General features: G+C 40.2%; 1 protein-coding gene and 1 long non-coding RNA gene across 4 annotated transcripts; one reads left to right on the top strand and one right to left on the bottom strand.

The window, feature by feature from the left end:
- Positions 1 to 4,024: 4,024 nt before the first annotated feature.
- On the top strand, positions 4,025 to 9,919 carry LOC306931757 (uncharacterized protein). 3 transcript variants are annotated; one of them, XR_013791057.1, is made up of 9 exons: positions 4,025 to 4,136; positions 4,963 to 5,241; positions 5,345 to 5,638; positions 5,849 to 6,076; positions 6,560 to 6,826; positions 7,555 to 7,659; positions 8,094 to 8,158; positions 9,096 to 9,284; positions 9,569 to 9,919. XR_013791057.1 is itself a non-coding variant. In XM_079513365.1 (9 exons), the coding sequence occupies exons 2-8, from the start codon at positions 5,055 to 5,057 to the stop codon at positions 9,237 to 9,239; spliced, it is 1,071 nt and encodes a 356-aa protein (XP_079369491.1). In that variant the 5' UTR covers positions 4,031 to 4,136; positions 4,963 to 5,054; the 3' UTR covers positions 9,240 to 9,284; positions 9,569 to 9,919. The 3 variants fall into 3 exon arrangements, 2 of the variants coding, with proteins under 2 accessions (XP_079369491.1, XP_079369490.1); XM_079513365.1 differs by having other exon boundaries at positions 4,031 to 4,136; positions 6,740 to 6,826; positions 8,094 to 8,119; XM_079513364.1 differs by having other exon boundaries at positions 4,031 to 4,136; positions 8,094 to 8,119.
- A 2-nt stretch (positions 9,920 to 9,921) lies between these two features.
- LOC306931760 lies at positions 9,922 to 12,951 on the bottom strand. The gene is made up of 4 exons (XR_013791058.1): positions 12,866 to 12,951; positions 11,458 to 11,529; positions 10,690 to 10,743; positions 9,922 to 10,089 (listed from the first exon to the last, which is right to left on the bottom strand). It is a non-coding gene; the product is annotated as an uncharacterized lncRNA (long non-coding RNA).
- Positions 12,952 to 14,848: the final 1,897 nt, after the last annotated feature.

The raw sequence follows: 14,848 nt of genomic DNA, 5'->3' as shown, positions 1-14,848 counted from the left end.
CATATATACTATATAGTGCTATGTCTACATACAATGCTATAAGTCTACATAAAATGCTATCTAAGTTCAGCCTTTGCATACACCTGTAAGGTCGTCGGGGCTAGGGCCAAGACTACAGGCTCTGTGCATTGTTCATTATTATCTCAATACTGTTCAATATAGTGTGATAGTGTATATGCCTTACATATATATGTCTTACATACGTAAATAGTTTATTTTTACATAGTAATGTTGAATTACTGATATAATATATTGATAGTCACATTTAAGCTTGATTATTGTATCACCACTTACCTGTACGTCGATCACATCAGTATATTTAATATTTAATTCTTTAATGCCTTCTTTACTGTATCCTAACAAAATAGCCCTCAACTATCTTTGAAATATTACATATTTGGTTTAATATAACATGTAATTACCTCAAAAAAGATCCTCATATTCATCATAATGTGTGTGTATTCAGTGTAATCCTTTTTTACAGAGTCTGTATGTTGTGTTGCACTGTTGGCTCATAGGAGAAATGTGCTATTCTTGCATCCAGGTCGGAAGCATAACGTTTTGGTTGTTTGATTGATTATAAAACTTGTCAATAGGCCCGATTCTCTGTTTGAAGTGATGTAAACCACTCATACCCTGAAGAAGGCAGTTGTACTGCCGAAACGTTGGTTTTTACTCTTTTGTCTTTTTTTAAGACTTAACTCTTTTGAAGTGATGTAAACGTCAGGTGGTTGTGGGCGAGAGTCTTCGTAGCTGACACAATTATCCCAAGTCCAAGGGAAACCAGTGGACAGGTCCTTAACGAGACACACATACTGTATAGCTGTGTTATTATTTTAGGAACTTTTCTGAACACTGAACACTTTTCTATATTTATTATAGTTTAGATACCAATCTCTTCACTTTTTAAACTTTTTTTTTTACATGAATATTTATTAGAAACCTAATCTTCTTGTGCAACACTTATTCCAAAATAAAAAGCACTTTGTAGCTTTTTAATTATGGAAATACACTGAATTGCACTGCCGCTGTTTACAATGTGCTGTATGTTAATCCTACAGCGAATATTGTAATCTAAACACCCCATTCTGGTTTTAATAACGATTTATTTTAAATAATGTGTATATTGGTTTTTGAGCGGTATTGCCTTATAGAGGAGTAACATTGTTATGCCTTCATGAGACAATGACAGGTCTTGGTTTTTCATAAATAAACAAAATCAAACACCTTTGGAAGTGATGGGTCATAAACAAATAAAATAATGAAACAGTGCCCACACCCGAGGCGGGGTTGGCGAAAGGGCATTTCTGTGTGGAGTTTGCATGTTCTCCCCGTGTCCCCTAGGGTAGGTATACCCTCACAACAAACATGCAGTAATCCTGGTCTCTAAACTACCTCTCCCTGGCTAGCCTGATGGAGGGAAAAGGTGAAAAAATGAGTTGCAAAGATGAGTTGCAAACATTAGTAACTTCCTCCTGGGGGATCCTGAGGCATTCCGAGGCCAGTGAGTTGATGTGATTCCTCCAACTGCGCCTTGGTCTGCCTCGGGGTCTCCTCCCAGTGGGACGTGCCTCGAGGACCTCCCTAGGGAAACGCCCGAGAGGCATCCTAACCAGATACCCGAACCACCTAAGCTGGCTCCTTTCCTAGTGAAGAAGTAGGACTCTACTCCGAGTCTCTCTTGTGTGACTGAACTTCTCACCCTATCTCTAAGGGAGATGCCAGCCACCCGTTGAAGAACACTCATTTCGGCCGCTTGTATTCGCGACCTTATTCTTTCGGTCATGACCCACACTTCATGACCATAGGTAAGAGTAGGAACAAAGATTGCTCGGTAGACAGAGACCTTTTGCCTTCTGGCTCAGCTCTCTTTTTGTCACAACATTGCGGTACATGGACTGCTGCTCCGATTTTCCGGCTGATCTCCTTCTCCGTCCTCCCCTCACTCGTGAACAAGAGCCCGAGATAATTACACTCCTTCACCTGCATGGGGCAATGTATACCCGGACTGCACAATCCATCGGTTTCCTGCTGAGAACCATGGCCTCAGATTTGGAGATGCTGATTAGTTTTCGTGCATAGTTAAGATCATAATTTTTAAAGATATTTTGTTTTTGGCTTTCGCCTTTTTATTGATAGAGGGATAGATGAAAGTAGGCTGACAGGAAATGGGGAGAGAGATGGGGAGGTGACACGCAGTACAGGCCGTCGGGATCGGGAGTCAAACCCGCGGCACACTGCCAGACTGGATTACCAGCCAAGGTGCCCAGACAAGCCACCCGGGCCAAGATCATCAGTTTTGTCATGTGTTCGCACAGCAACAACTGATTATGAGAGCTAAGATTTGGGTTTTTGGAACTGAGAAATTATAATACTATAGATGTCAAACTTGTTTTATACATTTTACCACTTGTATAAGTCACTTTGTGACTATTTCCCCCCTACCATTCCAGTTGACCAGCTGCGGTGACACTTGAAAGAATGTGAGAAACTATTTATAGACCAGAATGCAATGAAAGAGTAAAGTTTTACAGAGCTATATTAGGATGGGATGCATGGATCAAAATAGAGCTGTCATGAAGAGCTGACAGGGTCATATTCATGACACTGAGACGTAGAAGTGTGTGGGAGTTGCCTGCTTGTCATTTCCTGAATATACTGTAAGTGTTAAAAAAAGACAACCTTCAGTAAATTAAGATGGATTCCTTTCCTGTCTTAGGACTCTGTTTCTTCTGTCTTGTACAGGTGATACTTGGACTTCAGCCATCTGGTAATTATGAAAAACAATTGTTTGTTTGTTTGTTTGTTTGTTTGTTTGTTTGTTTGTTTATTTTCACTTACAAAATATTTAAAAATGTTACAAAGTCATTAAAACATGTGAAGGAGAAAGCCTAAAAACCCTCCAAGGGGCTTAAGAAGTGTCATTCTCCAAGAACATCTAAGATTACATCAACATTGGAAATGCAGATCTGTTACAAATAATAAAATAAAACACATCACACAGAGAAAAATAAAATAATGTAAGGACAAAATAAACAAGAAAACAGCAGAAGAAAATCTAAGTCACAAAACAGGTTAAATTGGCAGACCGTAAGGGAAGTATGTGGTGTTTAAGAGAAGTACGTGGTTTAGACCGTTCTTGAATTGATGATATGACAACTCCCTTAGATGTAGGCCTACAGGCAGACCATTCCATATTTTTATTAATAATAATGTAATAATATGAATATCATGTGATAGTTCGTAATATGTATTTATGTATGGTTTTCTACAGTGTGTATGCCGTCTCATATGTCTCTGTCTGAACTTAACTCCTAAACTAGTTTAGTTTCTGATTAGGTGTTTTGGTTTTCATGGTCAATGGAATTATTTGACCATTTCCACATCTCTGTACACATACAGCTTATAAGAATCACGTGTTTGTGGACAGTAGGTGACATGTCAAATTACATAGATGCATTAGGAATCAATGTGCTCCAGATTTATGTTGTTTACAAGTTAATAAGATAGTAGTCATGACCTGACAAAACATTGATAGACTACAATGAATGTTAATAGAGTAATGAGCAGTATGAGTTATTAACATTGTAGTCTATCAATGTCATTACTGTCATTCCCTCAATAATTCAGTTTTGCACCTGCATTACCATTTCCAGTTTGGTCTCCAGAGAAAATGTTTGACACTCCAATTCACAAGGAATGTTGAAACTGGATGTTTTTTGTACCCCCAAAATGTTGTGTCAGAGTTTCTACATGCTGACTATGTTGACTCAGACAGTCCTATAGATTTTGATGATGTGGCTCTGAAGTACATGGTGTTCTTGGTCTATGTACTTCAGCGCCACATCATAAACATGTATACTGTCATGGTCTGCCACTCCACAGACCATGTCTCCTCCCTGGCCACTCCCACTTTCCATTCCTTCACACTGCAGTCCCTGTTACTCACCTGTCTCCAACTCCCTCATCAGCCCAGCAGTGCTTCCCATTACAAACCTGTGAACACTTTGCCATTAACCACCCTCCCTATATAACTGGACTCCTTGCTTACACTCTTTGTCAGTACATATGTTGTTTTTCCCTGAGATGTCCTGTATGTTCCTGGTTCTTGGTTTTTGTGCTCCAGTCCTCTGAAGGTTTGATTTTTGGACTTTATGTTTTTCTGCACTTTGCATTGTGCTTGAAGTTCTAATGTTTTTGCAGTTTGGCATTTTGAGCATTTGGACATTTTTGGTTTTCCTGAGCTTGAAGCTAAGTCCTTGTTTGTCAGCTGCCTCATGCTTTAATAAATAAGTTTATTTTGAATCTACTGTCTTGAGACTCTGCATTTTGGGTTCAGTCATCCTAGGATCGTGACAGTATACAATACAACTGAGAATGTATTATTTTACTATTCTGTCAATATCGGTATGCAACTCAAATGGCTCTGAGTCAGCAGCAGAAGGCTTCACAGTCACATCATTTGCTCGGCTGAGTTTTCGTGAATCATGCACGAAAACGCACGCTACGTTCCTCAAGGGGGTCAAGACAACATTTCTTCTTTAGAAATGGCTATAAATGTCTTGATTTGCACGGGTTTTAACTGAAGGCATGTGTCGAGATTTAGAAAGACAGTACACATAATATTGTGTTTATATAACTAGGGAAAAATATGTTCAAAATATGTTATTAATATTTTTAAATACTAGCCCTTACCCGTTGTGAGATATTGCCCCCCCGCGTTTTCGCATTTTTAATTCACTAATAAATTCATTATACATTTATAATTTGTTAAATTGGAAAAAGGGCTTCGTTAAGACCTCCATATTATTATGGTCAATGCCTGTGTGAAAAGTGGGAGCGATTGGTGCAGGCGGTGAGGAGATACGGCGGTGTTTCTGACAGACAGACAGACACACATTCAGACAGACAGACATTGACTGAATTATAGTTTGATATATTTCAAAATCTTTTTTCCAACAGATCATTTGCCATTCTTTGCATCAGCTGGAGGTAGTATTGCTTTACCATGTGGTATACGTGATCTCAAATCCTGTTCCTACATCAACTGGAATATGACTGGATCATTTGGATTGGTGGAGCAGGTGGTTAGGGCAGGCAAAGTGATAGTCAATGACCCGAATGTCACAGTGGATAAACACTGTTCTCTGCAGATAAAGTATGTGGAAATGAATCATGCACGACATTACACTTGTGATGATGGGGCTGTGAGTTCAAGTGTTTCACTTGAAATTCTGCAAAGTAAGCTGCCATGCCTTACTCTTATACTGACTCAATAGATGGTTGATTCTGAAAACTCTATGTATTGTAACTAATTTGTTTCGAATTATTTCCTTTTCACCAGTTACTCAGAACAAAGCTGCATTGGGGGAGAACAAGATAGAGCTTCACTGTTTCCTGAACACATTTATAGGACTCACAATTTGTAGGCAGTACCACAGTGGAATACTACTAAAATGGCTGAATGAGGACAATATGCCATTAAAGGGAAGCAGATTTCACATTAGTCGTTCAGATAACTGCTTCTATAAACTTTGTTTTACGCAAAGAATTACAGACCACCGCATGGAATGGAGATGCCAGGTGACTGAGGGAGAAAGTGTGAAAGCTACTGTCAATTATAACACAACAATAAAAGGTAGGCTACTAAACTGAACACCCAGCCATGCATTTAATACTAGTGCATGAACATCAAGGTCAGTTGACAGGTTAAAAGTAATTGTTTTGGAGTGTCGTATGTTGTGCCCATGTGTCATAAGTTCATGTATTGTCCATGTCTTTTTTTTTCTGCTTAATAAAAAACATTGAAACACAAAGGTAATAGTTTTCTGTGCTGCCTGTTTTCTAGATGGTGTGGAGGAAGTGTTTGCTGTAGTGGGTGAGTCATTGTCACTCTCTTGTGGCAGCACTTCCTCTCTCAGAGTGGGGGACAAACTGCAGTGGTACCGAGGCAAATTACTGGTAAATGATGACTCTTCACTGGTCATAAGAGAAGTGGCTTCAGTGCATTCTGGGAACTATCAATGTTTGGAAGATGGGAAGGTGACCAATCAAGTGAGACTGCACACACTAGACAGTGAGTGTTGACAACAGTTTAAACAATATAATAAATACAGTAGTATAAGGTTGCAATCAGAACTGCAGCATCACTCCCAATCTTCCGCCGTAGTCTGAAGACTCCATGGCCCAAAGCACTTATCCTACCCCCTTAGATAGCACTTTTTAGACTTAGATAGCATTTGAAACAGACTTATAGCATGTCATGTAGACAGCACAATAATTGCATTGTATGCAGTCATAGCACATCATAGTACATATGTATAGCATAGTATAGTATATATGTATAGTTAATATGTATAGTGTCATTATATAGGTCATGTTCTAGTTACGTTCTTAGCTTACGCATGTTTCTTGATAAATGCATTTTATATATGTGATGTATTCCCATACTTTTGTTCTTGCCTAATGTAAGTCGCTCTGGATTAAGAGCGTCTGCTAAATGCCTACATTGTAAATTGTAAGGTATATAAATTACTGTGTTGCTGCTTTTCACATGCAGTTGCTGCAGAGTACGGACCAGAGGGCAAAAACATCACGTTGACCTGTTCACTTACCTGTGCTCTTGCAAAATGTGAAGAAGAATTCAATTTAACCTGGACTGACAGCAGCCAGCAGCATGTCCGGAAGAGTGTTTTAATGAATGATACAAACACACTGATCTCAAAGTTATTCCTCCCAGACCTAAAGGATCTAAGATATACGATTGCTTGTTCAGCTTCCAAAGGGGGGGTTGTAAAAGCTGTCAAGAGATGGCCTCCTACAAACAGTAAGTATGAGACACACTGGTTGTACAGTATGTATTCTTTAACCCACCTGCAGCATCCATGTCATTTTAGATGTTTACCGTGGCTATATATAAATAACATACTGTATATAAAACCTGTACATTCTGTATTTTTTTTACGAGGGGCGCTATCCCCTCCAATTCCTGGCTTTTAAAATTACGTCATATGGCAGCCAAGACTTTTAAATAAACCCCAGGGGGGTCCAGGGGGGAAAATCAAAAACATCAGAGTTGGAACCGGAGACCAATTGGGTCTCCATTTACCCGCTGAGAGCTGTTCATGAGGTGGACAGCCGCTGCCCCCGCCAGGGGGCAATGGGGCTCAAGACGTTAATGTTTGTTTAGAGCACTTGGGACCTAAATTGAATGGCAGCTAAGTCTATGGACTTTTAATGTTTGTTTAAGGCACTGACGTGATGACGTGAGACGTCATGTGGCCAATATAAATGCATCTTGTGACTGATTTCGTTTTATACAATAACACACTGCATTCATGTCTTGTAACGTAGTGGCAGAGAATCTGCAATGAATGAAAGTGACTCTATCTGACACATTTTTTTGAAAGTGTGAATACTACCGATTTAGGAGGCATTTGTAGAATCGGCCTATCAGGTCTGAATGGGTTAAAACAGCGTCCACACATGAGAAACTGAAGCCTAGTAATAATTGATGGTGATTTCAATAACTTTCTGATGGTTCTGCATCGACAGCTGCTCCAGTAGTTGCATGGGTAGGCCTGCCTCTGGTCCTCCTGCTGTGTGTGAGTGCTGCTGCTGGACTCTACATATGCTGGAGGAAACACAGACTAAGTGCAGGTACTGTGTACACCATACATACCAGTGTTGATTTCGTCGGCTACCTTTTTTAACTGACGAAAACGAAATACAAATGAAGCTATGATGACTAAAACTAGGATTAAATATATTGACAATTGACAAAATCTAAAACTGGACTCAAATTTTAGGGACTAGGGAGGGTTTGGTTGGTTGGTTTGGTTGCACTCGGGTGTCTGAACATAGCAGATCTACAAGCTCACAACACGTCGCACTGCGACGTGTTGTGAGCTTGTAAACCGGATGTTTTTTTGAGCGCAACCAAGTGTAAAATAAGGCATTACGACGCCGTCAAGACCTGCCAAAATAAAAACTGGTACATAGCCTACATATGACTATAGGATAATCTGCAGGATTATTTAATGATGTATTAATCATGCCCCCCCCCCCCCCCCCCCCCCATTCCAATTTCACAGGAACTGAAATGGCAGATATTGGAATGGTAAGATAACCACTGTGAAAGAGAAAGGAAACACATACAGTATGTATTAATCGTTTAAGCCTTTATTACTTAATATTGATTAATATTTATTATTAATGGAGATCACAATACAGTTTAATAATATCTGGAATTTATATAGCACTTTTCCACTAAAAGACGCCTGAGTTGAATTGTTGGTATGAATGTTCTCAGCTGCAGAAAGAAACAGCATAACAATATGAAATATACATGCAGCGCGTAATGAATAACATGCAGGGAGCATTGCATGTGAAACAAGTATAATTGCAATTATAATGTTGAAGATAACAACGTGGTGAACACAAACAAAGGCAATGTGTTGATAGCTGCCACAGGCGTCGTCTATGACAGTGTTGTATATGTAGAGCAGGTCGTCCAATGATCCATGAGTCGGCGGTTCGAATCCCGGCTCCTCCTGTCTACATGTCAAAGTGTCCTTGGGCAAGACACTGAACCCCAAATTGCTCCCGATGTGCTGGTATTACCTTGCATGGCTTCCGCCGCAATCGGTGTATGAATGTGTGTGTGAATGGGTGAATGTAATGCACAATCTATGTAAAGCACTTTGGATAAAGGCGCTATATAAATGCACCATTTACCATTTTATGGGGTGGAGGATGCTTTGCAGATATGTAGCAGTAGTAAACAGAGCGAGTGCAGTGTGAGTGTAAAGGCCTTTCAATAGATAACAAGTGCAGAGAGAGATACAAACACAGCAAAAGTCCTGCCACAACTTCTTTCTTTCTTTCTAAAGTAAACCATATAGTCAACCGGAGTCCCCCTGGGGTCTATACCAGGCACACTAAGTATCTTTGATGAAAATAGCCATACAATCTACCAAAGCCGATCTAATATCCATCGACAGCTACAAATAGAAAATAGCAGATCTACCTAAGCTAAGGTGTAATTGATGTATATTCATTATTTAAAGTAACAGCTTCAGTGTTGTTCTCCACAGACTCATGTCTATGATGACATTCTACTGGATTCAAATACAGAGGCAGAACCAGAGCAAAGACAAGAAGCCATAAGAGGAACACCTATAGCCAACGATGTGGTCTATTCTCTGGCACAGGCTGTCGATAGTACTACATTAAAATAAGAGACAAATTGTATCGATTTTATCCCCGACTTGTGGTCTTATAAGGCAAGTTCACATTAGCATCATATTCTTACTACTGTCTCTGCCACCATGACAATTGCGCAGATATTATGCAGATAATATTGGAGTGTCAATATTTGTTATTTAACAATTTTAATTGTATTTAAATGTCCTTTAAAATGTGTTAAAAGCACTTTGAATTGCCTTGTTGCTGAACAAGGCAATTGTGTGGGTGTGGGAAGTCCGATTATCGGACTTCCCACACCCACAGGCCATCATGCTTAGCACTTTCAATATCAAATGACACTGATCATTTCCTGTATCACTAGTTCGTTACTACTTCAACCTCATGCCAGCGGGACAAAGATACAGATCCTTGAAGTGGAAAAACGTCAGATTTAGCAGGAGTTTTGTCCCCTCAGCCATCGCGGCATCATACAAACTGCCCCGCCGATAGGATGGTTCTGTGTACAGTGGGGAACCTCAGGCCTACTGTTGGTGATATGTTGTTCTGTGCTATATGGTTTTGTGTTGTTTTTTGATGGTCTTCCTTGAACAGATTTGTGAAGACAAATTATTATTTGTTATTTGTATAAATATTTGGCTAGTGGAAATATTATTTTCACAATATATTTTTGATACACCATTGCCAATCAAAAATAAATACATATTATTTTTCATACATGTTTTGTCTAGTTATTATTAAAGTTAATAATACTATGCAACAGAAAGTCCACAGAGAACAGAAGCTACCATTTACAGCATGTACAGTCAGCAGCATTCACATTCTTCCTTTATAAGGGGATGGTCATCTTGGAATGTGAAGATGTCTCAAATCTTTACGACTGAACTGCAATTAATAAAAATAAAATGCGATTATTGACGTTCTTTTTTTTTTCTATAATTTTTATCCCACAATTTTGCAACCCAGTTTTTTTCACCCAGTGCCAATTATCTAATGTAATCCTGGGCGCTACACTTCCAGCAGACTGACCTCATGCCTGAGGAGTCCAAGCTGCTTCTTTTCACCTGACAGGGGGGAATTTCCTTGGCCGGACGTAGCGCGTGGAAGGAACACGTTATTCCGACCACGGCGACCAGTTCCTTTCCCCTCCATCAGGCTGGCCAGGGGAAGGTAGTTTAGAGACCAGGATTACTGCATGTTTTTGTGAGGGTACTACCTACCCTAGGGGACACGGGGAGAACATGCAAACTCCACACAGAAAGGCCCTTTCGCCAACCCCACCTCGGGTATGGGCACTGATGATGCGGAGGAGGGAACACGCCCCCAGCACCCACAGCGTCCCCAACGGGAATCGAACCCAGGACCTACTAGCTGTGAGGCGACAGGACTACAGACTGTGCCACTGTGCCCCGTGATTATTGAGGTTCTGAGGGACATTTAATCATGTGACTAATTATTAGAAAGTATAAAATGTGAAATACTTACAGGTGCACAGTCCCTCCTCTCCCACATCTTCATATAATGAGTCCATTTGTAGATCTGTGTGACATTTTAGTATAAAATGAGTGTTTATAGTGTTGATGAGGACAAACTATTACAAACTAAATCAGTGGTTCCCAAATGGGGGTCCGGGGACCTCCAGGAGTCCTTGTGGGGGTTCCAGGAGGCCCCCATCACAATTATTTGACCACATTATCCATGCTTTGAGCTTCTATTTTTGAACATATACAATTTTTTTCAAGTATTAAAATCTCTTCTGAGGCAAACATAAGGGTTCCATGGGCAAATACATATCAATGTGGGGGTCCTTAACATGAAAAGGTTTGAGGGGCTTATCCTTTAAAGGTATATTCAGTGATTTGACTTAATTCAAATATCACTTCTTTTTTCTTTTTTTCTGGATAATTCTCCCTACTATAGAGTGTGCTGACCATATAAGGAGTTCCTCCCTGTCCCCAGTGAGCCCCTGGGGTCAAAAAACCCTAGTTTCAGTTTGGGCTTTGGGTGGCAAAGCCTTCATCGAATCAGGATGAGAGGGGCCTTCCTCCAATCATGATCGAGTGGGGGCGGGCCTTGGTGCACATGCTGTTGGCCTGTTGCACTTCCCCCCACTGTAGAGCGTGCATGTGCACATTTTGTTACCGGGGCGGACTGGGTGGTTTTCCAAATCTCCCAAATCACTGAATGCTCCTTTAAAGAAAATTTCAATATATAAAACCACTGAAATAAATCAAGGAAATGCCACATCCTTACCTCTTGAGGAAGTTGAGGCTCTTTGCTGAAATCTATTGTCATAAGAGCTGTCAGCAGCCTGTATGTACAAATCTAATTGCAACATATGAAACCAGGTTATGATCATAATTCCTAGCATTTTACTCACAAACTGAATTGGCACAATTGCAATGCTTCAACTTAAACGTATGGTAACGTAACTTAAAAATAATAATAATAATAATAATTATATATATATATATATATATATATATATATATATATATATATATCTGTATGTCTCTATCTGTCTGTATCTCTCCTATCTCTCCTTCAAACAAATGTCATGATAATACATTGACTGGATAACTAAAACTGGTTTCACCATGCACAACCACATGACTCCAGACAGGTTGATGAGCTTGATCATGCTGACAATTAATGAAATGTTTGTTGTTTGATTTGGTGGTTTGATTTAATTAACCAGACAGTCCTTTATCAGACAGTAAAGGACTGTCTGATTTGTTGTATGCTTGTAGATAAGCTGCTTTGGTTATTTTGTAAGATTATGGTTATCAAGGTTATTTGGCCTTGTAGGCCTACAGGTTTGAAAGAAGATGGCGAGCAAAAGTCCAGAGACGGTAGGCCATTCCACCCCCTGATCACCCCCCCCCCCCATCTTTATTCCATACATCCACACACACTGCCCTTATAGTGGCCTCCCATACACCCTCACACTGACTGACTATGAAATGAGGAAAATGGAAAAAAGACTTGAGTGGGGTTGAATTTACTTTAGATTTTGTATATCTGAACTGTTTAAGCATAATTTACAGTCTCTTGGGTTATTTTATGTTTTCAATGTAATATTTCCTTCCACCATTACACCTACTTCTGAAAGTCCAAATATATTCTTTATCATTATCACTAAGTATATGCTACATGTGCAGACGGTGCCGTGCATGCGTGATTGAGTATGCGTGGCTGATCTTTACTACCAGCTGGTGTGAGTGGTGTCTGAATGTGAGTGGTTGACTATAGGTTGACCCTGTTACTGATTGGGTTCTGTGGTGGTGGACTCCACTATAAACATGTCTGTCTCCATTCATCTGACGTCTTCCTCCTAACCAGCCTCCTACCACACCAGTCGGCTGTGGGTGGCCTCCAAAATAGTGGTCCCTAGCTCTGGGCCTTGAGAACAACTACTCAACCACTGCTGGTTTTCTACAGTAGTATGTCTCTTAATTGTATGAATCAATGTACATTTGTCCCCCTTTTTTGTACTGTAGCCTATGTCTGCTAATGTGAAACATACCAGTGAAAGATTATCAAAACAAACTTTTGTTTCATTGAAAATGTTACACAGTACAGGTAGTCCTAGGCTACTATAGCCCACTGCAATGTACTGAATAACACTACACCGGTCTAGACGTGTCATTACTTATTATACCTGAATGATGCATCAGTCTCCGTCTCTGGGTATTCTGTTTGTGGTAAATTGCCACTCCCACTACCAGTGCAATCGTCACGGTAACCGAGGTGACGACCGAAGCCACCAGGATAGGATGGTGGTGCTGGTGCTGGGGGACTCTCCACCGGTAACTTCCCCTTCACGTTCCTGGTGCTGGGGGACTCTCCACCGGTAACTTCCCCTTCACGTTCCTGTACATTCTGTGTTGTAGCTTCTGGTGTAACTGTTGAGTTCAGAGCCCACAACAAGAAAGACAGTCATCATTTCTGAACAACAGTCTCTAATCTTTGTTATTAATGAGATCAATGAGTTATTTAAGTACACAATTTAAAACAAATCCTGTTTTCATTTATCCAATTAGTTAAAGCTGCAATCCAGAACTTTTTGCAATGAACAAAACATTGTTTTAACCAATCTGTGTATGGTACAGCTTGTTAACACAATATAACTAGTGCATCTGCAGTGGTTGGAGGTCGTCTTCCTTCTCTTCCATGGATAAATGTAGACTCTGGTGGCGGGTAGGACACTTATATTAACAAGTTCTGCCTGAACATAATAAGCGTCTAGTTTTTCGGGGGAGGGGGTCTCATACAGCAGACCGGGGTTCGAATCCTGTGTAAGTTACAAATTGCAGCTTTAAATTGAGGATATTACAGTGTGAGATAACAATACAATAGGAACAGGGATTACAATACTGACCTTGAGGAGTCTCTGACACAAAAACTGTTGTTGTTGTGATAACCGTGATAAGAAGAAATCACTAATGACGCTCCAGCAGCTTGGAGACGTTTGTCTTCCTTGTCAAATATGCTGTCCTCTTTGTCCCCTTTCAAAAATTCCCAGGAGACAGTTTGGTTCTGCCCAGGTGTTGTGTCATATGGACAATGTAGAGTGACTGATGAATTGCTGCCTTGAATTGCTACCTTCACTGGGTCAAGAATATTGCACTCTGAAAGAGAACATTCAGCAAAAAATGTGAAATCTTAGTCTTAAGATCACCTACTGTACTATACTGGTTTTCTGTATATAATAGTCTAAAATTAATTCCAGAGAATAGACATCAGCAGTACTGGGATTCCCCCCTGGACCAATGATCTAACCCATTTTGGGCGGGAACCCCTTTTGGTGTTAGCATTATGTTATGCTTTAGCTATTGAAAAATAGCAGATCTACAAGCTCATAGCGCGCCACCGAATGGCGCGCTACGAGCTTGTAGGTCTGCTATTTTTAAAAAAAACGAAGAACCACTGACATAGAAACATAGCTTTTTCAGAAAACTGTCAGGATGTAGAAGACATTTTTAGAATCTGATCTCAGGTCAAAATGATCTAGAATAGATAGCATCCAGATAATCAAACCAACTTTGCACTAGCTGGAGAACAAGTATGTATAGGCTAGACTTGAAAATACACAAGGGGCGATTGTATAGTTGGTAGTTACCTTTCACTTTTAGAGTGATATTTTGGTCCAAGACAACAGTCCATCCTTTCCATTTCTGACAGCGGTACAGACCCTCATCAGATCTGTCCACTGCTGTCAGAAAAGCAGACATGTCTCCTTTCTCATCGGCTCTCCATTTCACATTCTTTCCATCTGGGAATTCGGATGCCTTGTAGTCGGGCCCCCTGGACAGGATGACCATGGGCTGAGCAGAATGAGCTCCAGTGTGTTTTGTTAGTTCTAATCTGTCCAGGCCTGCGGAACAGTTAGGTAGACGTACGTCTTCTCCTTGAGTTGCAGTTACAACTGCTTCTTGCAAAGACACAGATCCTGGACATAAAGTTGAGAAACAGAGTTTTTAAAAATGAAGTCTAGTTTTTGAGACCTGATTTATACTTTGTTATGTGATGCTGTCACTGCACCAAAAAATGTCGGACAGTGAAACCGTCATATGACAAAGTATACATTGATTAGCCTACACCACACAAAAGTATTGAATTGTGTGTTTATGGTGCATAAGAC

Source organism: Electrona antarctica (genome assembly GCF_951216825.1).
Source record: "Electrona antarctica genome assembly, chromosome: 10".
Lineage (NCBI taxonomy): Eukaryota > Metazoa > Chordata > Actinopteri > Myctophiformes > Myctophidae > Electrona > Electrona antarctica.
The sequence above is the reverse complement of the archived record's forward strand: the minus strand, read 5'-3'. Positions and strand labels throughout refer to the sequence as shown.

Excerpts from the sequence above, each read along its gene's own strand:
- LOC306931757 (XM_079513364.1), top strand. The coding sequence starts at position 5,055 with ATGACTGGATCATTTGGATTGGTGGAGCAGGTGGTTAGGGCAGGCAAA. Across the intron at positions 6,827-7,554 it reads GAGATGGCCTCCTACAAACA|CTGCTCCAGTAGTTGCATGG; the intron begins GTAAGTATGAGA and ends CTGCATCGACAG. Across the intron at positions 7,660-8,093 it reads GAAACACAGACTAAGTGCAG|GAACTGAAATGGCAGATATT; the intron begins GTACTGTGTACA and ends CCAATTTCACAG.